The 27505-nt window shown below is 34.7% G+C and overlaps 1 protein-coding gene across 1 annotated transcript in view; it reads right to left on the reverse strand.

Moving 5' to 3' along the window:
• Positions 1-27505, reverse strand: part of LOC150075975 (trafficking kinesin-binding protein 1-like) — a gene marked incomplete at its 5' end in the record, with an annotated part of 323798 nt that overhangs the window by 91851 nt on the left and 204442 nt on the right. The window contains one exon of the mRNA XM_090387224.1: positions 4320-4556. Coding sequence (XP_090243350.1) covers positions 4320-4556 — 237 coding nt within the window. The remainder of the gene's footprint in view (positions 1-4319; positions 4557-27505) is intronic.

Consider the following 27505-nt stretch of genomic DNA (forward strand, 5'->3'; position numbering starts at 1 on the left):
TTTTAGCCCTTCACTGTTTCTCAAGAGGTGTGAGCATTCTTGGCACCCAACAAGACAGTAACTTTTGGCATGGCCAAGTGCTCATGGAGGATGGTCAGTACTGACCACTCAGAAATATTACATTCTCTAGCAACCACAGAAACTTTAAAAATGTCTATCCTGAGCAACCAGGTCCTCAATTTTGTTTGGCACATTCTGAGGGGAGGGAGTTCATTTTCAATGGATTCTCAATTCCATTTAAATTGCTGAGACTAAAATTCTCTCTGGTATTCAGAAAAGGCAAGATCATCCCATATATATTCCCTGCATTCATGAATAACTTTTGAGACATTTATGAGTGTATGATAAAACTACAATTTTTATGTATTGAGCATATTTATAATCCAGGTAGATAATTTACTGAACACTCTTTGTAAGTAGTAAGACTGAAATGTATCAACACACACACACACACACACACACACACACACACACACACACACACACACACACACACACACACACACACACACAATGAAATTACTGAAAGTCTTAGTAAACAGGAATGATAAATATAAAATATATAAAAGACTGGGTTATGGGGTACTATGGTAAACGTAGAAAAAACCAGCAACCATAATGAAAAATAGACAAAAAGGTAATTATCAGTGTATTTGGTAGGGGAGTTGAGCTATCAGGTGTAATAACCATGGAAGAATTGAGAGAACCTGTATGCTAAAAAAAAAAAAAAAAAACCTGAAATAAAATTAATATAAGCATAATTATTGTAAGTACCTAAAGCTGTACACACACACACACACACACACACACACACACACACACACACACACACACACTTTTTTTTGGTCAGCATCCCAAAGTTCACAGAAATAGGGTTCATATTACAGCTTCTAAATGATAACTGAGCCTAACCTTTCAGCCAATGCTTTGCTTGGTTCGTTTCAGTTCTGTACAAGATACAAAAATATAATACTGCACCCTCACTAATTCTGACTGCTTGTATGGAGGAGGGAGTCCAAATTATGAAAACAGAATACACCAGACACTCAGTTAATATATGCAATACATTCATGGAAAATCGTATGTTAGCTGAATATACACTAACTAAATATTAATTTCCATATAAACTCAAGTAACTTGCAAAGTTACATTCCCAAAAGTTTAAAAATAATTTGATTTTTTATGCATAAATTTTTCATCAATCCATATTTCCAAAAACTGTTCCATTTCTTCCACGATGCTATACATGTGGGTGCTCAAACCCATTTTCACATGTTTCATTTATCCTTTACTACCATACCTATTTTTGAGCAAGCTAATACTAATTTATAGCTGATAGATGGCATGCATTTATCACTTTCATCTCTTCTTATAATTTTTCTCTTCAAAAGTGATTTCAAACTTTTTAACTCCACCAGTTTTCAGGAGAACTGTTTTCTCTTTTCACTCATCTCAACCACGTAGTGAAAAAAAATACTTCAGTTACCATTAGACTGATACTATAAAAACTGAGAATGCATAAACACATCAAATACTCAACACTATCGAAATGATATTGAAAATAAAACCAAAATCCCCCCACCCATTTTCACTTTTGGATTTATAAGACCCATTAGCTACTAATCTCAAATTTTCTATTTATACTCCAGGACAAGTGTGCTAGTTGTCTGACAGCACCAGGGGTTCCCCCTATCTCTGCAAGGGCAATGGGATGGATCAGAGGGGATGAGTGGGGTTCAAAAAAGGTTTGTATTCACCCAGAAGAAGTTGTGATAGAAAGTTAAAACAAACACCGTGTGTTACTCTTTTTTCAACATAGTCACCAGAAAAAAAATGACACATTTTTGCCACATCTTATACACTTCAGCCAGCCAGTTTCATGGAAGTCCTCTTACTGTCCTTCAAATGAACTTGGCAGCAGAAAATCACATCATCAGCAGCAGTGTTTTCCACACAGAGAAAGGACTTCAGGGCAGGAAGGAGGAATAAATCTGGGGGTGCAAGGTTGGAGGAATAAGCAGGATGTGGCAATATTTCGAACCAACATTTGTGGACATACCTCACTGCAGCATGCAAGGAATGAGCAGGGCCATTATTGTGGAGCATGTGCACACCTTTTGACAGCTTCCACGTTTTCCTCCCCCCTTACAGCAGTGTCTTTATGGGGAGGTTGGAATAATACTTCACCATCACAATACAGCCCTTCTGAAGGTAATCTGTTAGTATTACACTATGCCAATCCCAAAAAACTGACCAGCCCTTGGTTGCACCGTTGCCTTTTTTGGAGAGTGGTGATTCCATTGCATTGATTTTTGTTTAGTTTCAGAATCATAGCAATAGATCCATGGTGACTAGCGGTGAAGAAATAAAAAATAAAAAAAAATAAAAAAAACTCTTGCTTTTCATGACACATCGATAACATTTCATGTGCAGTGCCCTTTTCCTCTTCTGGTAAAAGGTCAGAAGTTTGGGAACCCATATAGCAGACACTACTCATATGCAACCCATTAATGGATGATGTTCTCCACAGATTCTATGCTAATTTAGAGCTCAGCAGTTAATTTTTTGACAATGATACAGCAATCTTCCAGGATTAATGCCTCAATTTTTACAATACCCTCTTCTGTTAAAGCAGTTGCTGGGTGTCCCAGAATTTCATCATCATGCACTAAGGTTCTTCCACATTTGAATTGTGGAAGAACAGCAACCATTTCTTCACTGATTGTTTTGGGTGTTTTCCCTTGCAGAAAGAGGAACTGAATCACTGATCTCAGTTCCACTTTATCCATTGTGACATTTCACTTCATTCAGCACTGCTACTACAAAAAAAAAAACTAAATTGTCAGAGCAAGTACACCAAAATTTGTGTACTTGCTAAAGAGAGATTAAGGTATCAGAAAAAAAAAAAAAAAAAGGATTATCTTTCCAACACAAATACTTCTGGGTGAATACAAATCTTTTTTGAACCCCCCCCCCTGTACATTTACAGTAGCTGTTTCGAAAATAATGTTGATGTCATTCTCCATTTCTCTCTGGAATGTAGAAATTTTTCAAATTCCCCAACACATTTAGCAAATTTTATAAAAACTTTGAGACAACATCTATGCTGTCTTTGTGTACTTTTAACTTTTCTTCTTTAATTTACTCTTCTTTTTTTCCACTTCATCTACAGATTTTCCTCTTGAAATGTTGTTGCTATTTCATCTTTAACCATGTTCTTACATCATCCAAATTAATATTTATTTTGCCATTATTGCACAATGTATTTTAACGCTTTATCTTTGATTCCATCTAAATAAATAAGAACACTGTCATCATTTTCCCCCATGCATTTACTTCATTCCAACTTGCAGTTCAGTTGTAAATAGCACATTTTATTTTATAATTTTTTAATACTAGCCACTATGCATAGTTTCTTTTTTATCCTTCTTGTCAGAATCCTGAAAAAACTCAATTGTTTCCTTTCATAAAACACTTACAGCTAAGTATGATCCCTTAATACAGCGGTTCTCAAACTTTCTGAGCCCACACCTCCCTTGACCTGTAAACGTTTCCCGGCACCTTGAAGTAAAACATCTATAATTGTGCAATTTCTTATTTTTAATATGTTAATACAATAATTAAGACTCATGCAAGGTCAAATAACATGTGAAAATACCCGAACCAATCGCTCGTAGTAATAGGATCCCAAGAATATGGTCAGGGAACACTATGCGTTCTCTTTGTCAAAAATACCCTAAATATTTCTATTAATAATACAGATCAAATACTAGTAGCTATCTAACAGTAAAAAAGCCATGGAAATCTTATATAAACTATTACATTGTCCGTGATTCCCCTGTTAAATTATGGCACCTCCTCAGGGTGTCACAACACAGTTTGAGAACCACTGCCCTAATACATAGGTTGCACAAGAGCTGTTGTACTGAAAGTTAAAAAAAGACACTTAATAAAATTTAACTGGAAGGATGTGCAAGGACATTATCTAACATGTCTTAATGCTTTTCCTTCACATTTAACTTTTCCTTATAAATAATTTTACTTCTTTTACAAAGTGATTGTGAAACCATTCTGAAAGTTTGGAAATGTATCATTAAATTCTTGTTTAGAAAAAAAATTCCCATTCTACATAAATAAAAATATACATAAAAAAGAAGGCAGTCCAAATTACAGAGGGTCTGAATTAGCAAAGCTTTATGTACAAGAGGCCAATGATAGTAGAAATTTATAAAATTACAAATATTTTGTGGAGTAATGCAATTTCCACACTATAATACTACTATAAGATAAAAAATATATAGGAATACAAAATTACTCACGAGTACTGGCCATCATCATCTGTGTGATAACTTTCTGCATAAGCTGATTCATTATCTGAAGTTTGACTATCATTTTGGAAAGACATGGAAGACAACTGACCCAATGAAAAGTGAGAAGGTAAACTTTGTTGGCTCATACCAGGAGTTAGACAAGAATTATGACGTGTGTGAATAGAACGACGATGATGAAATCCATTAGCACACTTGACCGTATCAAATATTTTTCTACTTTGTCCCCTAAAACAAGTAATAAATTCACAGGCAAGTTGATGAAAATCATGTGTAAAATTAGAAGCCATGCAGTTAAAATTTATTAGAGGAAAACAATTTCACTTTTATTTTATTAAAAACTTTTATGCCAGCAAGAAGCAGTGTGCACAAGAGTATATATATGAGCATGAGTAAGTGAGAGTGAGTGAATGTGCACATAAGTATTTATTTATTTATTTATTTTTTTTTTTTTTTACATATTAAATCCCTTCTATGAGTTATAAAAGTTCCTCAGATCAGAAAAATCCAGATAAGATGATATAGATAGTTGCAACCTGACATTTCTACCTACTATGAATTAACCCAAGTCAATGACCAAAATTAATTATGATATCTTCAAGGAATCAAAAATCATATAAATACTTCATTAGTAATATAACCATCCAGTTTTGTAGTATTTCTCAAAAGATTATAGATGAGCCACTTATAAATGGTAATTATAGTATGAAGCTCATGCACCAAAATAAAACGCAATAATACAGAATTCGTTATTAACGTCAAAGCAAAAAAAATAAACAAATAAAAATCTGGAAGAGTACAGGTAGTTCTCAACTTTACGAGTTAATGTGTTCTTAGCACATGCTCATAAAGTGGGAATTTATTTCCCATAGACATCATGTAAAATCAAGCAAATTATAATAACAGAGAAATTATTTACGACTTACAAATGTTAAAGAATGTTTATTCTTCATCATCAACTAAATGCACACTCGTTGATTACTCATTATTGGCTCAGCACTTGTCGGTTTGTTGCAGTCGTCTTCAGAAATGTTTCAAGAGGCGTTTGTTTCCAAGATAATCTTCTCCTTTAATTATAAATTTCACGATTGCATGCATAAGCATTTTTTAACGGCACACACAAATTGCAACTAACACAATTCATGTGGAGTAACAAGTTTAAGAAGCTTAAAAAAAAAAAAAAAAAAGGAATGAAGAGAAGATTCTGAAAATTTATGTTTTTTTTTATACGAGTGAAGATTTCAGTAAAGGGAAAACACATTTCATCATAATAACGCAAAAGACCACACAATTCCAGCTATTGGTATTTTCGCAAATGCAAGAAGATCAAGTTTACTACCCACTTGCAGTAACAAAAAAGCCCAATAAACAGGAAAGTGCATATTCTTTTTATTGTTTTATGGTCGTGACCTCCAGAAATGTGCTTTAGAAAAATATCACAAAGGCATTTAAAATTGATTCTTATAACGGAACATATGACAATGATGAAAGTGTAGTGCATTTTAATGATTTGAATTGGTAACTAATACAATTTACAAACCATGATCACGACTTTTTATATGGCCTTAAGGTCATGCTCTTGACCTTAAACATGACATTTTAGAGAGATAAATAGCTTAGTTATACAGCAAAAATTTCAACTTCCAAAATCTTGAAATGAATTACCAAAAAACAATGTGTTATTGGGTTCACATTACGATATTTTAATGATACGATGGTGTCTCTGGAATTGATTAATATTGTAAAGCAGGGTACACTGTATTGTATAGCTATACGCACATGGTTTGGAATGCGGTATTTATGAATGTTTAACATTTATTTTTTGCAATTAATATTCATATTTTCGATTTTGTTGATACTTGATACTTGGGAAAAAACTCTTAAACCCAGAACTGCCTGTACTACAGTATGGCAGTTATTTAAAGTTATACAAAATAAAGAATTATTTTTACAGTATTTTATTAACAGATTCTTTTCTTTTCTTTCTTTTTTTTTTTTTTTTTGTTAAGCATGGATAGTATAAAGAACACTCTCCCACAAAAAAATTTAACCTTAATTCAGAAATTCTGAATCATCAATATCAGTGGAAAAGCTCTATAAGCAGGCAAATCTTTCATAAGAACTTTTCTTATGTAGCAATCTGTCACCAATTGAGGGTTTGCAATATCACGTATTTCAGATAATGCAGTTTTATATTTATACATATGCAGTCCAGTCTCAAACAAAAGAAGGCAATTATTGTTCTCATTTCTCATAGATCATGGGATGGATTTAGTGGATAGTTCAGAGGAAGTACACTCAAATTAGACCTGGAGATGCTATATTCACAGTGCACCCAAAGGGTGATTACTACTGGACTCAATGGAGTTTTTCCTAATCTTGCAGCACACTTTAAGAAGCATCATGACAACCTTAAAGTCTACAAATATTTAAATATTTTATTCAATGTGCATCACATGTGAAAGTGACTGGTAGTGACACTCACACAGGTTGGTCTGTATTCTGTCTTCCACTGCAGCCTATCCTACAATGATGCACTTATCTGTACCATATATACAGTTTCATGTGAATGTTGCTGCCTTTCTGCAGATTTTCATGTTTTTGACTTCTGGGAAACATGTACATTTTTTCCCCAGAAGTATTTTAACTTGTTTTTGTAATGCTTTCAACATTACTATGTTTGCCACATTAAATGAAGATTCAAATGAGGAGGAACAGTTAACATTTTGTGCATCTGTGTGTATATCATGTTCCATCAGCTTGTTCTCAACCCTTTTTCTTATTATATTGTCAATCCTATCATCATTTTTATGTTATATAGTTTGCTATGTTATATTTATGTTTTTCCCATATATTTTATTTGCATATTTATTGTTTTATCCCTAACCCACTATTTTCTGTGGGATTTTAATTAAGCCAACTATGGTTTTGACAAATGCAGTCAAGTACTTATCAAGAAAATATCCCATACAGTTAGTGAGGGATTGTTGTATAAGGTTGGCACTTTTTATCATTGAAACCATTTGCAAACATGCAAGGTGTGGATAGTTCAGATTAAATAATTTATACATATAACAAATAATAAAACCCCAATCAGATCACTCAGCATCTGGAGACTAGCACATGCGAGGTGATCTGATTGAGGTGTACAAGGCTGCTCAATCCTGTCAGCATTGAGCAGGCTCAATGCTGACGGGATAGTTCTGCTTGCTCAGACTAAAAATCTGAGGGGGCATAGATTCAAACTGAGGAAAAACAGTTGTAGAATAGATGCGTGGAAGCTTGCGTTTAGCCAGCGGGTAGATGATTGCTGGAACAGACTTCCATCTGTTGTTGTTGTGGAAGTTAATAGATTAAATAAATTTAAGGCTGAACTAGATGAACATTTGGAATGACCAGATCGGTGTAATGGGAAGGTTTTTTTTTTTTTTTTTTGGCTGATGCTCTATAAGCTTTCTTTCTTGTATCATATGCCTCAACTAATGCTAATATAATGAAATATTTCATTATCTCTTTCAGAGGAATTGCCTTGGGCTTGCCCTACACTATTCCATATGTTTCTTCCAAGCACAGAAACATTTCTGGAAATCACCTTCTGTAAGTCCTTTCCTGTAACACTTTGGTCATTCTTTTCTGAATGTCTTCAATGAACTGATAATGGGTTGCCTTAAGTACACTTTTCAGTTTAGGGAAGAGAAAAAAGTCACGGGGGGGGGGGGGGGGTAGGTCTGGTGAGTAGGATGCACGTTCACACACAGGTTTTTTTTTTTTTTTTTGCCAGAAATTGGCAAACCGAGAATGTCTCATGTGCTGCAGCATTGTCTTGATGGAGCATCAATTCTTCCTTCAAATTTTTTCCTGCAGCCTTGTCAAAACTTCAATGTAGTATGTTTGATTGACAGTCTGATCTGGTGGGACATATTCTAACATAATAATTCCTTTGATATCAAAGGAATTATAAAGAAATAAGCAGTATAGTTTTCATTTTGACATTCTTGCTTTTTTTGGTCTGGGGGATTATTCTGTCTTCCACTGCACTGACTGTCTTTTAGCTTCTGGGTCGTACTGGAATAGCCAAATTTCATCGCAAGTAATTGTAGTACTCAGAAAGCCTGGATCTTCTTAAATTTCTTTCAAAACATCTTCACAAACTTAGAAACTTCTCATCCTTTGATCTGCATTCAAAATTTTTGGTACCATCTTGGCGCACACTTCTCTAATCCCTATATTTTCAGTTAAAATTTGTCCATACTGAGTTTTGATGCAACCATTCTAATGCTTAAATGATTATCATTTCTAATCAATGTCCTTACCCGGTCCATATTTTAATCATTTTTCATGGATACTGGATGGTCTAGTCATTCGTAGTCTTCCACATTTTCTCTTCCTTTTAAAAATCTTTTATGCCATTCAAACATCTCTTGACATAGTAGCTTATATGTCAAGATACTATGTCAATAATCTTGATATAACAACCCTATAAACTTGATATAACAACTCAAATTCCAGTTGGAATTTTCTTTAGTTTTGTTAAAAATTTGAGGTTGACACTGTTTAATTCTTTTGTCTATCATTTTTCCAACAAACTGCAAAAACAATATAAGGAAACCTATCTCACTGCAAAGTGAACAGGTATGTTGGGACATGACTTGAAAGGCAACTAGGGAACAGTTCAGGGTTAACTGCTGTTCCTTTGTTTCACAGGTGGCACTTGGTGTGCAGTGGCTATGCACACAATCTCGTTATTTAATAGTCACACCTCATATTGCATAACTTTGTGTGAAAATGAAGATTGCTGGTAGACATTACGTTGAATAAACAAACATTTCATCAATAAAAGTAATACTTGATGTAAGGGATAACAATTGGCATGATACCTGGAATAACACTGGGAGTACTCATGTACCTTTGCTAAGTATTATTCCAAATGCTATTCTCATTATTCCAATAATGAAACTGCATGCTGAGTCTTGTTATTTATTAACCACACCTTGTATTGCATAACTTCATGTGAAAATGAAGATTGCTCATAGACATTATGATGAATAAACAAATATTTCACCAATAAAAGTAATACTTGATGTATGGGATAACAAGTGACATGACACCTGAATAACACTAAGGGTACGTGAGTAATACTATTAGTCACTTTCAGAACAATGAAACAAACCTAATGTGATGCACACTCAAAATAAAATTTAAATATTCAGAGATATTATTATGTGAATTCAAACTGGAATTAAAATTTGTTCAGATATAGTACAAAACTAGATATTTGACAGTCAGAAAAACAAAAGCTTGGTGAGAAAGAGGGATGGGGTGTGATGCTTCTGATCAAAATCAGCCTGAAGGTAAAGAATCTTCCCCGAGTCAGATCAAGGTAATAACAAATAACGAGTTAGTGCAGCGTGAAATTACTTTCAGTAAAGGGAAGATGATAGCAGGGGTATGTTATAGGACAAATAATTCTGAGAAATATGACAAAATTCCCTTTAGGCAATTTGAATGACTATCTCTTGCTGGTGGAAACACTGATGGAAACTTTAACCTACTTCTTACTAACTGAAATATGTGGACCAGAAAAATGCTACATGGTAACAGGTTTTCAAACTGTATGACTTCCTACTTATCCCAGCATGTCTGAGAGAATACAACGGGCTCTAATATGCTAAATCTAATTTTCAAGAACTAACTGTAACAAAAACTTTTCGGTGGGGAAACCAAGAACAGACAGTACCCACAATACCATAAAATGGATTCTATCTGAAGAAACCTATGTAGTCAAAGATGAAAGAGTCAATTTCAAGAGAAGGCACTATAATGGAATGAGATATTTCTTGGACTCAATTAACTGGCATGGCTACTTCATGGTGTCTGATAAAAAAATGCTATGGGAAACGTTTGAGGAATTTATCCTTAAAGGCATAAGTGTACAGGAACCCTCCGACTTATGTAATACTCTACTTACGGAAATTCGACTTTACATAAGTTTTTCTGGCTGGTGCAAACGTAAAAAAAAAAATCATGGAAATGTATTTTGCATCCCATAGGAGTAAATGGAGGTATCGTGAAAATATTGTAATGTGAACTCGATAAAACATTTTTTTTTTTTTTTTTATTTGTTCCAAATCCTTGGAAGTTGAAAATTTTGCTATGTAGCTAAGCTATTTATCTCTCTAAAAGGTCATATTTATAATGTAAATTGTACTACTTTTCATCGTTATCATATGTTCCATTATAAGAATCAATTTTGAACGCCTCTGTGATATTTTTCTAAAGGACGTTTCTGGAGTTCATGACCAAGTTGATTGGCCTTTTCTGTTAGTACATCTAATTATAAACGGTAGTAAACTCGATCTTATTGCATTTGCGACAATACTGAAAACTGCAAGTGTGTGGGTTTTTACGCCATTATGGTGAAATGTGTTCCCCTTCACTGAAATCTTCAATCATATAAAAAACAATTTCAGAAACTTCTTTTTGCATTAAAACGATGAAGGGAAAGTGACCAATGAAAAGTGCAAGTGCTGGCAGTGCCAGGAAACGAAACAAAACTGATTTAGAAATGAAGGTGAAAATGATTAAGTACAAAGCAAGACAAAGTTTGTCATCTATTGCAAGGGAATTAGGTCTCACTGCTTCAACAATGAATAATATTTTAAAGGACAGTGAGCATATAAAAGAACATGTTAAAGGATCAATGCATTTAAGATCAAAAGTGATCACAAAACAGCATTCAGGTGCTATATCGAAGATGGAACAGCTGTTAATAATATGGATGGAAAATCAGATTCAGAAGCGAGTGCCCCTGAGTCCAATGACCATTCAATTAAATGCAACAAGTATTTATAAAGATATTAAGGATAAGTACAACAAACCCCAACCCAAGTTTGTGGCAAGCAATGGGTGGTTTAACACGTTCAATCATCGCAGTGGTTTCCACAATATTAAAGTATGTGGTGAAGTCGCCAGTGCCGATTCTGCAGCTGCAGAGAAATGTAGTGGTGTTGGGAAAAAAAAAAAAATTGATGAAGGCGGCTATGCAACACAGCAAATTTTTAACATTGACGAGAATACCAGATCGAACATACATTGCCAAAGAGGAAAATACAATGTCAGGTTTCAAGGCATCAAAAGATAAGGCCATGCTCTTGCTTGGGACTGATGCAGCGGGAGCTTACAGATTAAAACCACTGCTTGTATACCATTCTGGAAATCCTCGTGCATTTAAGGGCATCAATAAAGCCACCTTATCCGTGCATTTCCGATTGAACCAGAGGGCATGGATAACAATGTCTCTCTTTGAGGACTGGTTTAAATGCTGCTTCATTCCAGAGGTTGAAAAATATTGTAAAGACACCAACATTCCTTTCAAGATTTTGCTTCTATTAGATAATGCTCCTGGCCATCCTACACATCTAAATGATTTCAATTCGAACATGAGAGTCATATTTCTACCGCCAAACACAACTTCACTCATCCAACCTATGGATCAGGGTGTTATTTCGAATTTAAAAGCATACTATTTATGCACAACATTTGCTCAAGCATTGTCTGCACTAGACGATGAGAAAAATTTTACGTTAAGAGACTTTTTGGAAATCTTACAATATTTACCACCACTTAAACATTAATAAGGCGGGGGCGGAAATTACTCTAAGTTGTTTAAATGGCGCATGGAAGAAAATATGCCCATGTGACGTAAAAAGCTTCGAAGGATTTGAAAAAGATGGATCATATGAAGAGGCCACAGATAAGATTGTAAAGGTTGCAGAACTATTTCAGTTGGAGGTTGATGCCAAAGGCGTGGAGGAGTTAATAGAGGAAGAGAAGGAATTATCCAACAAAGAACTTATTGACTTGCAGGCAGCAATAGTGAAAGAAGAAAATGCTGACGAAGCTCAAGATGAACCAAATGAGGAGCCAAGATACTTCATCACCAGAGAGATGGCAATGGCATTTTGCAAAATTGCATAGGCAATGGCGAAGTTTGAGAAGATGGATCCTGACAGCCAACAATTCTTAAAAGTTAAGAGGGGTGAATGCTTGCTTGCTATAAAGAAACCTACGATGAAAAGAAAAAAGCCACTGTCCAGTCATCCATTAATATGTTCTTTCGTAAGGTTGAGCGGCTGACCCCTTCTAAATCTCCACAGCAGTGTACTTATCAGCTGAAGACGTCGATTCTGGCAACGATGCTCAAGAGGTAAAACTTACTGACGTTATGCCTTTATCATGTTTTATTATAATATAATGTTTTGAAATTGCATGCTTTTGTAATTTTTCCTGTGCATGAGATAAAAAATTGAATAAATACAATAAATAATTCTATTTACACGTTCGCGAACATTTCTTTTTGATTCAATCAATTCAGCGAGCACAGTTGCGAGTGCTGCACAAGCATGGGGGAAATTCTGATTTATGTAAAATCCAACTTACATAGTGTTCTGTGGGAGTTTGACCAGTGGTCAAATTCCATAAATGTAAGATGCCAAAAGGAATGACTGGTGGTTACAAGCTTGACTGAGCCAGGAAACAAGCATGGGATTTTATAATGCTTATACAAATAATAATCACGTGATTCTGATTTGTACAAGCATAATAAGAGAATAAATAACAAGCCTACTGATGGGATAGATGGATGAAAGATGACCGATTATGAGAAAGCACTAGCAAACAGAGCAAGGAACAGAGATAAGGAGTTTCGTATGCGAACGAGAAAGAAGACAGTAAATCCAATAGTTCCCTTAACTAGCTGCAGTGGACGATCCATAGAAAGGCCAGCAGAAATGGAAGATGACCTGAATAGATACTTCTCATTGATATTTACAGCTGGAAGCTCTATGGAATGTTAACGTATCAGCCAGCTGTAAAATAAGTGAGATAATAATCTTGGAGAAGTGTTTGTTAGAAAAGGTACTGGGATCAAAGGAGCTGTTGTTGTTATTTGGTTTTCAGGAGCATTAGCAACTAAGGCCATATTGCTCCGAGGATATGCGGTGGTCATTCCCTGACCTTTCCGCATCCTCCGTATTTGGTGGTGACAGGCTCAAACCCCGGTCTAATCAAGAAGCGTGTGCTACGCACTGCTGTTCCTTCCCACCTGGCTACGGAGGTGCCATCAAAGGAGCACAAGGCTCCAGAGGAAGATAGTATATATTCAGTTGTAATTAAAAAGGTTACATACAAGTGTATCAAACTATTGGAAATGTCAGATTAATAAGACTGTCACTAGATTCCAGGAAGATTCTCCAGGACTGGAAGAGTTGATATGATTTGATTTTTTTGTGGGGAAAAAAGACTGGGAAAGTGTTGTCTCCCTAGACCACAAAGATGGTACCAAAGAGGATGTAGGTAACTGTAAGCCAGTTAGTTGGACTTCTGTGGTAGGGAAGATCACAGAGTCTACAGTTAAGGATGTCAATCAGGACCACGAAAAGAATGGTATCTTAGACACATGCCAGCATGGGATCATTAAAGGGAGGTCATGCTTGATCAATTACTATGAAATAGTCATTAAGCAGTTGGATACAGGTAACAATTTTGACATTATATACCTACACTTTATTAGAGCTTTTGATATGGTCCCTCAAAAATGGCTGCTATATAAATTCAAAGAAGTTGGAATTACTGGTAAGATCCCACCTCGGACTGAAGGCTGGCTAAAACATAAGAGGCAGAGGGTGAAATGGTTAGTCTTAAGGGTGGACTAGCACAACAAGTGGTGTCCTCAGGGATCTGTGCTGAATCCACTCTTGTTTCTAATTTTCATAAATGTTATCCATGAATGAGACACAAACCAGGGGACACAAATAGAAAATCACTGGGAATAACAGAAGATTAAATCTCATGTAGTTAACTGTGGACAGGTGGTCGTGAAACACTGGAATAAGTTGCCTCCCAGCAGTAGAGGTAGTAAGTCTGGGTGTCAGAATTGAATGATTACCTTGTGGGAATGGGAATAGTATGAATATTCTGTTTTATTTGAATTTTTATTATTAGTATTATTATTTTCTTTCTTTATTTTATTTTTTTTTTGCTAATGCAAAAAATTCACTTTCTTGCATCATATGGCCTTACTGAATGCTAAGTTTACTGTATTTACTTGCTTTGTAATTTTGATTACCTTTTTATTAAGTAAATAACATGATGTGTAATATGATTATATGATATCAACTTGTATTATTTTATGTACTGTCTTTTTCTGGATTTCATCCTCTCTATAAATAAAAATAAAAAAGAAATATTTGAAAAATAAATTAATTCTTAGATAGAATGATTCCCCATTTTAGTAAGAACAAAATTAATGTATCCTCTTATTCAAATAAATACAGATGGAGTGAATTGTTTCAAATTACAAAAGCAACCACGATTATAATGTAATTATGCTGTGCTTCCACACTGCATATTACGTGTTTGTATGCTTGATTTTCTGTTTTTCATGATGAAAAACCAGTTTCCTGATAAGGAAAAAACCTATTATTTCTATCATGTGGTCAACTAACTTGATAAATATGGTGCAGTTTTTTTGCATGTTAGTTAGTGAGTGGGTGCACACACACATCAAGCCAACTGTAAAAGTTATTAATGTTATTAATAAAAAACAAAATAATGAAACCATAAATAATAGGAAAAACAAAAATTTAAATTAAAAAAAAATCATATTCTAAAAAATTAAGGATAACTAAAAGTAACTGCTTTTGCATCATACCATAATAAATATAAAATATAAAATTAAATATAAAAAATAAAAAGCAATGTTTTTATTTATGTACTTACAATCATAAATAAATAAATAAATAAATAAAAAAAAGCCACAGATCCAAAATCATAATCATAGTCACAAAAACAGGTATTGAAAATTTTCAAATGAATGAAAATGGAAATGTATCCATAAAACTGAAATAAGAAAACATTAATAGGCCAAATCCAAGCAGAGAAAAATAGAAAACTGCAGTTGGAGTAAGTTTCTTCTATCAGCAGACAAGGTATTCACTGTACAAAGTTCAAATGACTTGTACTTATAAGTCAATTACTTTGACTGGATTCTGGAATAAAATTTATATTTTATTGCAAATTTAGCAAAAGCTGTAATTACTTCTTTTTCTTAAAAAAAATAAAATAATAAAATAAAATCTTGCATCCACATGATTGCAAGAGGGATATCCTACATCAAGGAATAACAAAATGTGAGCAGCCTGTTTCACTCGACAGACAATGGCATCTTCCAACTTACCTGTATGTTTATTTCTCCACAGTGTGCTTCTAAATTTTCAGTTAGCATTTTGGATACTAACTGTCCACTTGAACAAATTTTTCTAAGCTAAATAAAATGAAACTACTGTATATTGTTAGGTTAGCAAAAGAGACTTTTTAAAAAATGGGAATAAGATTAAAAAAAAATTTTTTTTTTTTCTGAAAAACTCCAAACACAAGATAGTACGTAGTACTGTGCTTGGGTTAGTGGTTGAGAAGACAAGAGATGATATTTGTTGACTTGAACTTCTGTAGACTGTAATTTTCAGGAAAGCCATATGAACGAAGGTTGTTCCAGAAAACGGCAGCTGAATGAATAAACGAGGAAGATGAAAAGTTGGTTCTGTGAGTTTGAAGTTGGCCAGTAAATGGACGTTGGCTGGTGGCGAAACGTGTTCGGACTGTTTTGAAAGAGAAAGAGAGCGGGAATTATAGAAGCCAATTCAAAAGAAGAGTGCCCATGGAAGTATCTGTAGAAAAGACAAAGCAGAAACAGTACTTTTTATGAGACATCGAGTGGAGAGACACTGTTAGAGAGAGTCATTAATTAACCTAACTGCCCTCTTCTGAATGGAATCTAGAAGCCTCAGAGAGGTTTTGGGGGCACTGCCCCAGATATGGTTACAATATTCCATGGTAGGATGGATTTGTACAGAGTGAACAGCTGTTTGGAAGAAAAGTAATACCAAGAGCAAAAGAAAAAACCAAGTTTTTAGATGCAGAGGAAGCAATGTTTGTAATGTACTTGTGCCAAGAGAAATTAGAAGACAGGGTAATCCCTAAAAGAGATATATCAACTTGCCTAGAAATTGGAGGCTTGAAGTGGTGGAACCTATGTTTAGTCTCCAGAGCTACGTTCCGGTCAACCTTTCCCCATCTCTTCCATCATGCAGCATGACTGATCAACTTTTGAGGTTATGATGGACATCATGGCGAGATTCAAACTTCCTTACAATTTGAGGGTACAGCTCTAAAACGGTGTTCACAAGCCAGCGGCTAGTTAGTACACCGGACCGAACCTATTGGTTTGGGTTTGGTTTGGGGTTTATTGGCACATTAGCAACTAAGGCTATAATGCGCCAAATCCCCGAACCTATTGGTAACTCGTTAGTAGGCTTCCAGATCAGCAAGTGTATAATCTTGTTAACTCTACTCTGCAAGATAGTGACTGGAGTGAGTCCGAGTAGTGTGTATGCGGGGGCATTGTCGAGGATCTGGGTATATTCTTACCACATGTATGCCATATCCAAAAATTTCATTACTTCATACAGCATGTCCCACCCACTTTTTCTTACCATTGAATACACCATGAATTGTCAAACTAATAAAGTAAGCTTATCTGCAAAAAGATCTAAACTTCCCAAACACTTCCTAGTTCATTTCACAAATATACATGGTCTCAATTCTAATCTCAATGATTTCCATTTCCACTTGCAGTCTGCCAAACCCCATGTACTTTTTCTGACAGAATCTGTTACCAGTTGATTCAACTACTGCTCATCTCAGTTGCCCAAATTATTCGCTGTATGATTCTTTTCACCTCAAAGGTGGTACTTGTGCATATGTCCATTCTGATATTCCCTGTCAGAGACTTGGCAATTCGGAATCTCCTCTCTTTGATCTTCTCTGGCTTAAAATCTCTATACCTCATTGTGTCAAATTCATCTGTTGTCTCTAGCGTTCACCCAACTCCACTAATCACTTGGAGCTCTTCGACTTTCTCTCTTTGCAACCTGACTTTCTCCAGTCCAACTTTCCTAACAGTTAATTTTCCTTGGAGATTAATGTTCACAACTCCAGCTGGCTTCCGTTTTCTAGTCACACAGAATGAGCTGGTCGAGATGCAAGAGCTTTTGCAATTACTAATGACCTTGCACAGATTGTTCATTTACCTACAAGAATACCGGACAATTCTAACCATAAAGCCAACACACTTGATCTTTTTCTCATAAGCAACCCTTCTAAGTACACTGTCAAAGTGAGTGGTCATTTTGGCACCTCAGATCACAAATTGGTGATTGTCTCTTCTCCAATGGAGCCTTTATCTCATGGCTATTCCCAACCTCGTGTTGTTTGGCATTAGAAGAATGCAAAATGGGATGACCTACAAGGTTTCTTTTCTTCGGTCAGACTACTGTTTCAAAACTTCTGATGTCAACGCTTGCTCGGATCGTGTCAATGAAATTATTCTGGTAGGAATGGAATCCTTTATCCCACACTCCACTTTAAAATCTTGTCCTTTATCTAAACCTTAGTTTTCCAATAAATGTGCCAAAGCCATTCATCAGGAGAAGAATGTTGCATATCATAATTGGCTTGTTTCCAATTCTTCAGTTTCATTTTCTGCCTACACCAAAGCTTGCAACAATTAAAGCAGTTATTAATCAGTCCAAACTAGATTTTGAACATGCTAAGAGTAGAAAACTTGCTTCTTGCTGTAATGGTAGCCGAGCATTCTGGTCTCATGCCAAAGCTATTGGCCACAACTGTTGCCCATCTCTGCTCCCACCTCTGTCAAAACCAGATGACTCTGTTGTCACTTCAGCCAAGGATAAAGCTGACCTGCTAGTATCGCATTTTTCTTCCAACTCATGTATTAATGATCTTGGTAAAACACCTCCCACAATTTCCAACATGCTCCATTCAATGCCTCCTGTGGTCTTCTATCAAAAAGATTTTGACAAATCTTGAAATCTTGATGCTAAGAAAGCTCCAGGTCCTGATGGTATTTCTACACTTGTTCTCAAAACCTTTGCTCCTGTTCTTTGCCGCCCTTTTTCACTTTCATATTCCAAAGGTGTTTTTCCTTCTGCTTGGAAATTTGCTCATATCCAACCAGTTCCTAAAAAGAGTGACAAATCCCTCCCATCCAATTATTGTCCCATTGCAATTACTTCTACTCTTTATAAAGTAATGGAGAAATCAATTAACCGCCAACTCTTAAACTACCTAAAAACCTTCTGTCTGACCAACAATTGCCAGTATGGATTCTGTCAATGTCGATCCACTGGTGATATTCTGGCTTATGTTACCCATTTATGAACAAATTCAATGGAAAAGTTTGGTGAAACACAAGCAGTTGCTCTTGACATCTCAAAGGCTTTCGATCGTTTTTGGCATAAAGGTCTTCTAAATAAGCTTCCATCTTATGGTTTGCCAACTGTTTTTTGTAATTGGTTATCCAGTTTTCTCTCTGATCGGTTACTGAGGGTGATAGTAGATGGCTCTCTGTCTTTGGTGCCCTCCAAGGTTCAGTTCTTTCCCCCACTCTTTTCCTCTTGTATATTAATGACCTTCTTCCATTGACTGGAAGTCCTATCCATAGTTTTGCCGATGACAGCTCATTGCATTCCACTTTCCATTTTGAGAAACCTTGCCCTGCTCAATCAGCTTCAACTTCTCGAATGTCCGCTACCAATTCCTTAAATGCCAATCTCCAGGTAATTCTCCAGTGGGGCAAAGACAACTTAGTTGATTTCAACCCTTTTAAAACTCAGTCTTGTCTTATATCTTGCAAAAAGGATTCTTTTTCTCCTATGCTTATCTTTGGTGACAATTAATCCACCATGAAGAAATACAAGCCCAACAAAGTTGCTGAATATCTGAATTGCTATTAAAAGTTTGTAGGATAACAAACGCTTAATGGCATCCTAGAAACTGAAATCCATACAAACAAAATTTGTAGGATTGCAGTCAAACTTTGGAAGCTATGAAAATTAATGAATTAGTCCCACTCTTTCTTGAATAGAAATGCATTGGAAAAATACATTTTATTCGAGATATCTAAAAATAATAACCCATAATAAGCAGTCATTATGAAGCATTAATGGTGCAAAACCTTAGTTTTTGCACTCCTCCTTGTTTTCGCAATTTCTGAGCATTAAGTAAACTCAAAGTGATGGGGATAGAAGCTTATTTGATTTAGCAAAATGCCAGACAGTCTGTGCTGCTGACACATTCTACATGCTACCACTGGCACTGAAAATAAGTTATTCGTTTTCCTCCACTTGGACTTTGTCCATTAATGGCAATTATAAAGAAAAGAAATCCACACAGTAATTATATAGGTGAAAAAACATTTTGGATACCTACCACAAAACATATGCAAAAATACTGAACAAACTACATTCTGCAATGGAACAAAAATAGTTTAGTGGAGGAATATCTTGAATTGCTACCATATGTTGAAATTAATAACAGCAAAAAAAAAAAAAAAAAAAAAAAATTTGCAAATCCATATTGTATTTGCCATATTTACACACTATATATGAGAATTTCACTCCATACCAATTTAATGAAAAACAAGTTATCTTATTATTATGTGTTATAAGGAAAATGACCAAATAAAATTTTTTGACTGTTATTTTAACATAAAAATCTTTTGTCCATTACTATAATACTACTTATTTGCATCAACAGACTGCTAGCAAATGTTTGCCAATAAGTAGCACCAGTGCTTTTTTTTGGGACGGTACGCAATGGTACAGTGTACCGGCACCTTTATTAACAGTGACGTGTAACATCTAGATGCAGTGCACTTCGAAATTTGTAATATTCCGTAAATTTTTTTCTCATGTTTACCTACTATTCAAATAAGCTTAAAATTATTTAACTAAAATTGCATTTTTTACTGTCTATTGTTAAGATATTTTCTATATAAAACTGTATAACCATTTTTATAATTCTAAATTACTCAGCTGGACCTCTGTTTAATTATTTTGAATTCTCCTCGGAAGTTACATTTAAAATAGTTTCCGTTGAGCGAAGATTTTCATATAGGGAACGGATTAGGAGAGAATTAACTGGGTACACGCTGTTAGCATTTCTGGCCTGCAGGAAATTTAGGCAATTAGTGCTGCTGCTGCGTGGATAGAGAGAGAGCTAAAGCATTCTACAACTTAGTGGTACCCGGTAAAACCTATCCAACCACCTGTCCCACATACAGAGGAGTCGTGCTAGCAAGAGTGAGCAGATCAAGGTGTATTCCCAATGGGCTCTGGTCCACCTTCTACTGCAGTGGTGTCCAACCTTTTCTCATACAGGTGCCATAATTCAAAAAAATTCAAAGTTAGATTTCTTTAGTGTGTTACATCTTCCACATCTTGTATGTAAAAGTAAAACTGAAATATTCGAAAATTCTATTAAGTACAATACACAATTACGTTTACTGAACAACATTTAATGAGAATTTTTTTGATAATTAACAAAATTTAAAATGCTGTTTTAGTTCACTTTCCTCATGGACCACAGGCTGGACATCTTTGTGAATCAACTGTAAGCGCCCCGTTCAAGAATTAGAAAAGTGATTTTTTTTTACCCCGACAAATAATCATCTGTTGTTTCGCAGAAGTGCATTATTCACATTTTTCCGTAAATTTTCCCTATCTCTGTTTACTGGGTCACAATACCTGAATATCCGAATGACACCGATATTTTGACAGTTTCAAAAAAAAAAAAAAAAGAAAACAAAAACTTCAAATTTAAGAACTAGTGACAGTACCGATGACGAGAGAAGGACAACGAAGGTATTAAACCTTCTAAACATGAATTGTTGGCATTTAGTGAAAGTGAAGTTAGAAAATTGTCAATTAGGTTACAGTTAAATGAAAGAGATGCAATTCGTGGATACCTAATTGATAAGAAGGTTTCAAAATAATTGAAGCATTTTATGAATGCTCTGGGTACAATACCAATTTCATCGAGTGAATGTGAATGAGGATTTTCACAAATCAATTTTATCACCAGCACTTGTTTGATGACAAAAACAGTTTCTTCACTACTGTTTCTTAAAATTGTAAGGCGAACCACTGACCCACTTCAATCCAGCAAAATATGTCGATTCAAGGCTGTTTCGGAAACGTCATTCAGCAACCAACACACAAAGAGGAAGAAAAGAAGTCAACATAGGACAGGGGTCAGCACCCTGCGGCTGGCGAGTCGCATGCAGCTCTTTTAACATGTAACTGCGGCTCTTTAACTTTACAGCTCACATGATGTTGAGAGACACTTGCTCAAGAAGTTCATCAGCAAAAGTCACATTAATTTGTACCACATTGGATGATTGTTAAGTTTTTTCAGTATTAATAAATAATATTTCAAAAAAAAATATATATATATTTTTTAGTAAACACCTTCCCACTCTATTCCAATTCTTAAAAACTCTCGCCCTTCCCTCCCAGCTTGAGCTGAGGTGCAGCTCTTCGGATTCTCTCTTTTTTTTTTAAAATTAGATCAAAAATGGCTCTTCACTCAAAACAGGTTGCCGACCCCTGGCATAGGGTGTCAGATGAGAACTTAATCAAAATTTAGAATATTCTACAAAAACTTTATTATGAAATTATTTTTACTTATGTTATTATTTTTTACTTATTTTACTCACATTCCACATATTTTTTATATACTTGAATAATAAAGTTATGTTTAATAAACTGTGTTAATATACTTAATTTGTTATTCTTATTCTTAAAACATTACTACTAAAGTAACAATATCAGGAAAAAAAAAAATTTTTTTTCAGGGTACTTTTCATATCCTTTTAATTTAAAATTTTTCCTGATAGCAAAGAATGAGTACCGGCACTTTTTTTTTTTTTTTTTTTTTTTTTTACAAAAAAAGCACCGAGTAGCACTATATCTAAAAAAAAAAACATTACTTATAACAAGCAGTTATTATATAGCCTTAATGGTGTAAAGACTGTTAAATGACTATGTAGCAGTACAGCACGACTTTAAACAATGTTTTTCAGCATAAATGATTTTACAAAAAAGAATTTGCAATGTCTCAGTAAATAATAAAAAAAAAAAAAAAACAAGTCTATATAATTTTACAAGTTAATATCACTTATTGAAATTGCTTCATTAGCTTCAATCGATCATTTTAATTATCTAAAAGATTGTTTGTTTCTGTGGTTGTTATCGGAACATCATCAACTCTATTCCTTTAGAAGATTCTTCAAATATTTGACATTACTTTTTTTTTTATAACTCTGTATTTAATTTGTATTATTATTTTCTACAACATAATTATGATACTCACCTTACTTTATTTTTACTTAATTGTTTAAACGTTTTTTTACTTCAGTTTCTCAACTATCTGGTAATGTTCTTCCACATTTTAGCTGAATAACTACAGGTGACCCCCACCTAACGCTGATAATTTGTTCCAGAAAAACAGAGCGCTAAATGAACCAGTGCTAAGCAAGCACCATATTCACGTAAGTTACTTGGTTTTTAGGAGCATTAGCAACTAAGGCAATATTGCTCCGGGATATGCGGTGGTCATTCCCTGACCTTTCCGCATCCTCCGTATTTGGTGGTGATGGGCTCGAACCCTGGTCTAATCAAGAAGTGTGTGCTATGCACTGCTGCTCCTTCCCACCTGGCTACGGAGGCGCCCCGTATTCACGTAATGTAACATAATTTGTGAGTCAGTCTATACCACCGTGACTCACAAATAATAAATGGTAGTGAAAAGGTGCTAAATGTCGGTCAAAATATTTAATATTAAAAATCTGTACATATAAAATATTTTCAGTTACATATGTATATAATTAAGTGGTATAAGTAACTACTATACGTATCAAAATTAAACTTAAAATGCCAATTAAAACCAAGAATCTATTAATCGGATGGCCCTGTGCTGTTGCGTTTTCGTATCTTTGGTCGATTTTGGGTTGTACTTTGGCTTAAAGTGATCAGATCCTTCGCATTCCAATGGAGGACATCTGGGGGGGGGGGGGGGTTCAACCCCCCTAGAAACAATATACATATTTTTTAAAATTATTTATAGATAAAAATATTCACATACAACATATATAAATTAAATACATTGACTTCTTTGAACTAAACTTATAAAATAAAATATCAAACTTCTTAAAAAAAAAAAGGAAACAAATATAGTGCATGCGCACATAATATTTTTTTATTTTTTTAAAATAATATATATATATTCGAAAAAAATATATAATAATATATTTGAAAAAAAAAATAAATAAAATAAAAAAATAATAATGTATATACAGTGAAACTTCCCTTTAACGGACAGCCATGGGGAACGAAAATGTGTCCGTTAGAGAGAAGTGTCCGCTAACAAGAAGTCTGAGGGAGAAAAAAAAAAAGAAAGAAAGAAAAATCGTTAAACGTTTAATGTAAAATTAAATTAAATTATATACAGATTTTGCACAATATTTTTGTAAATAATATACATACAATTGTGCTATGCATATTATGACTTTATCTTAAGAAAAATACATACAGTAATCACTTATTTTCTTCTGCACCTTCTTCCGGCTGATAATTTTGTTTTCAACATTTGTTTGGAGTGAAGAAACCATCGAAAGTCCTTCAGTATCTTCTTCAGCGGCGAAAAACATTTTTAAACGATTGATTTGTATGAGCGCTTCTATTTTCATCGGTGGTTCGTCGTTAATATGTTCTTCGACAGAATGACCTCCTTCCATTTCTTCATCCTCATGAGGAAATTCTTGAAAAATATCGATGATAATGTCGTTGATATTTAGAGCACCATCTTCTGTAGTGAGGTTTGAGTCTATATCTTTGTAGCCAGGGTCACTTGCAGCGGAAGTATCGTACATTATCAATAGATGTTGAAGTTCTTGTTCTTCTTGGTGCTCGACATTGCTGTTCACAACTTCAATTTTTGCATTTGAGAAGCCAGACTTTACAAAACAGTTCATGACAGTTTGTTTTCTAATTGCGTTTACTGAAGAGGAAATCCACTGAATCGCATCTAGGATGCTGATTTTCTTTGCAAGGTCACTCGCACATGTTACATCGTTCATGTTTGCAATGAGATGTCTTAAAACACGTTTTCTGTAGTGAAGTTTAAAATTTTTTATTATCCCTTGATCCAAGGGCTGACACTCTGCAGATGTGTTTGGTGGCAGAAAAATGATTTGAATGTTGGACAATTCAATGTGCGGGTGAGATGCAGCATTATCCATGAAAAGAATAATTTTTCTGTTTTGACGAATCATATTTTGGTTAAAGTGACTTATCCATTCGCTCATGATATCTCATGTCATCCACGCTTTTTTATTAGACTTCCAGTCAACATCCAAAAGATTCAACTTTATGCCCTTGAAACAACGAGGATTTTGTGGGTTTCCTATAACAAGAGGTTCAAAGTCTCCCAGCATATTTGTACACAATAGTACAGTCAAGCGTTACTTAGAAATTTTTCCGCCCTGGCACTTTTCGTTTTTAAGACTGTTTTATCAGGAAGAACTTTAAAAAAATAACCCTGTTTCGTCACAGTTGCAAATATCCTTAGCTTCAAAATCACGACATAAATCTTCCAACTTGACGGTCCACTCTGTTACAACCCCAGTATCAACAGATCCACCTTCACCACTTACGGTTTTCCAAGAAATTTTATGCAGAGTTCTGAACTTGTCTAGCCATCCCACAGAAGTTTTGAACTCATTTACTCCCATAGATTTTGCAACCTCCAAAGCCTTTTCCCTAATAACAGGCCCATTAATGGGAATTTTTTTTAGCACGTGCGCGACAAATTTGAAGTCCAACCGTTTTCGGGAATGATTTTTGAACCTGATCATTTCCGTGTTGCCAAAATTGTTTGAGCAGTTCATTTTTTTTCTTTAGGATGTCGCTTACCTGCGCCTTCCCGATTTTGAATTTTACAGCGAGATTGCGAACACTATTTTTTTGCCGATCATACGCATTAATGAGTTTGACTTTATCTTTTAAAGTTAAATGTTTACGAGAAGACATTGTGCACTTCACACGACACTGAACAAAACTGAAAAGACGAAAGGCAGACCATATTTCCCCCCACCCCTGCACACACCGAATTCATCAGAAGTTTTACACGTGCCTTAAAATTCTTGAAAAAGGGTTTAGAACCGCGACGTAAACCTTGATAAAATTCAGAGAATCAGAAATAGAAAATAAACACACGATTGAGGCAATACGTGGAAGAAACGTTCCTAGAAAAAGGGCTGTGAGCTCGCCCGCTGTCCGTTATGGGGAGATCAAATTAAGTGCTAATCTAAACGAAACAGTGCAGATTGCCTGTCTGCGTCCGTTACAGAGAATGTCCGCTAGACAGAAGCTGCAAACACGTTAAAACTAATGGAGGTGAGTTGGGGAATTTGAAAATGTCCGTTGTAGAGAGATGTCCGTTAACGAGAGGTGTCCGTTTGGAGAAGTTTCACTATATATATATAATTATCTATATGTTCAACTTATTGTGGAATGTTTCCGATTAATGGTGTCTGACTATAGGTATTAGTGTGCTTACGGATCAGGTCAGTCCATAAAGGATATCTTAATTCTGTAGGCCATATAAACATATTACATTTATATAGCTTATTACCTAATGGTAAGGAATTTTCATTACAAGCATTACATTACATACAATTTTCATTAAGATAGCCATTATGGATTAACCTGATCACTTGATCTGTAAGCACACTAATACCTATAGTCAAACACCATTAATTGGAAACATTCCACAATAAGTTGAACATACAGATAATTATAATTACAGACACGTATAATGTCCAATTGGAGTATATACAATGGCATTAACGTTGCACAAATGATTTCATAAAAGAAATATGTTAAAATCTAACAAGATTAGCATTAAGCATAAGTAATACTATGATAATATCCAACATGATTAACTTTATACATACTATATATATATATATATATACCTTCACCATTTTGAAAATAACTTTAAACAGGACATTATATCATACAGATATATAGATGATTTGATTGTTATTAACAAACCAAACTTCCTCACAGAAGCCATTAAACACTACCCACCTGAATTAATATTAGAATGTACTAACACAAATAGTTTCAAATCAGCTACCTTCCTAGACCTAGACATACGCATAGTTAATAATACTATACACACCAAACTATATGACAAACGAAACGAATTTCAATTTAATTCCATAGACCTCACTAATTGGAACTCTAATATCTCCAAACGGATTCACAGAAATATTATAGTCGCATAAGGTATTAGAACGAACATATGTAACATGGTAGATTACATTATAGATACCCTTATCGATTTCAGATCTAAGGTAAAAAAAAATGGATTCCCACACTATATTATTGCATGATACCTACATAAAGCTATTTTGATAGCAATTAACAAAAGACACAATAATAACCTTAACCCACATCTTATTATGGATAGTCTTGAGCTGCACATATATAGCATAGATTATGTAGGTGTATTTCATTATTGTTACTATTGGCATAGGTAGCTTTTGTTGGACATGTATATAGTAGGCACTGCCCATGGAGTAAGTCATATATAGCTTACACTCATTGAAAAAGTCGTACCTATATTTACTCCATGGGTAGGAATTTATTCTATTATACTCTACAGTGACTCCAAGTGCCATTTATTTGTTGACATTACTATATGCTAGTTCCATATTAATATACAAAATTACAGAGGGCACTATAGAAATTTGAATTATGGCAATTTTTGTGACATTAACTACAGATCCTAGGGGGAGCTTCGGTCAGTTGTTGTCACATATACTACACGTGCGGAATTATTCCGTCTTTCTAACATTTCTTTTACTGTGGTAAGCAGTTTATATATATATATTTATCTTATACTTACTGACTTTTCTTTTTATATTTAATAACCAGGATCCCTTACTATAAGGGACGGGAAGTTACGCTCCCAGTTTTATCCTAAGTAACATTGAGCTTCGCCCTTTTTCTATACTTTTTACTGTAATAACCCTACTTTTCATACCTCAAGAACTATTAGAGCAATTCGAGGGGGATTGAGGTACTATAGCTATACTTTACCCTGCTTTCGCTCACCTTCTTTTAGCTTATGCTACTTTTTTTACCTATATGATATATATAATATACCACATACGTATATGTTTAACAGTG

This window comes from Mastigoproctus giganteus, chromosome 13 (genome assembly GCF_048544385.1).
Source record: "Mastigoproctus giganteus isolate SK-2022 chromosome 13, ASM4854438v1, whole genome shotgun sequence".
Taxonomy (NCBI): Eukaryota; Metazoa; Arthropoda; class Arachnida; order Uropygi; family Thelyphonidae; genus Mastigoproctus; species Mastigoproctus giganteus.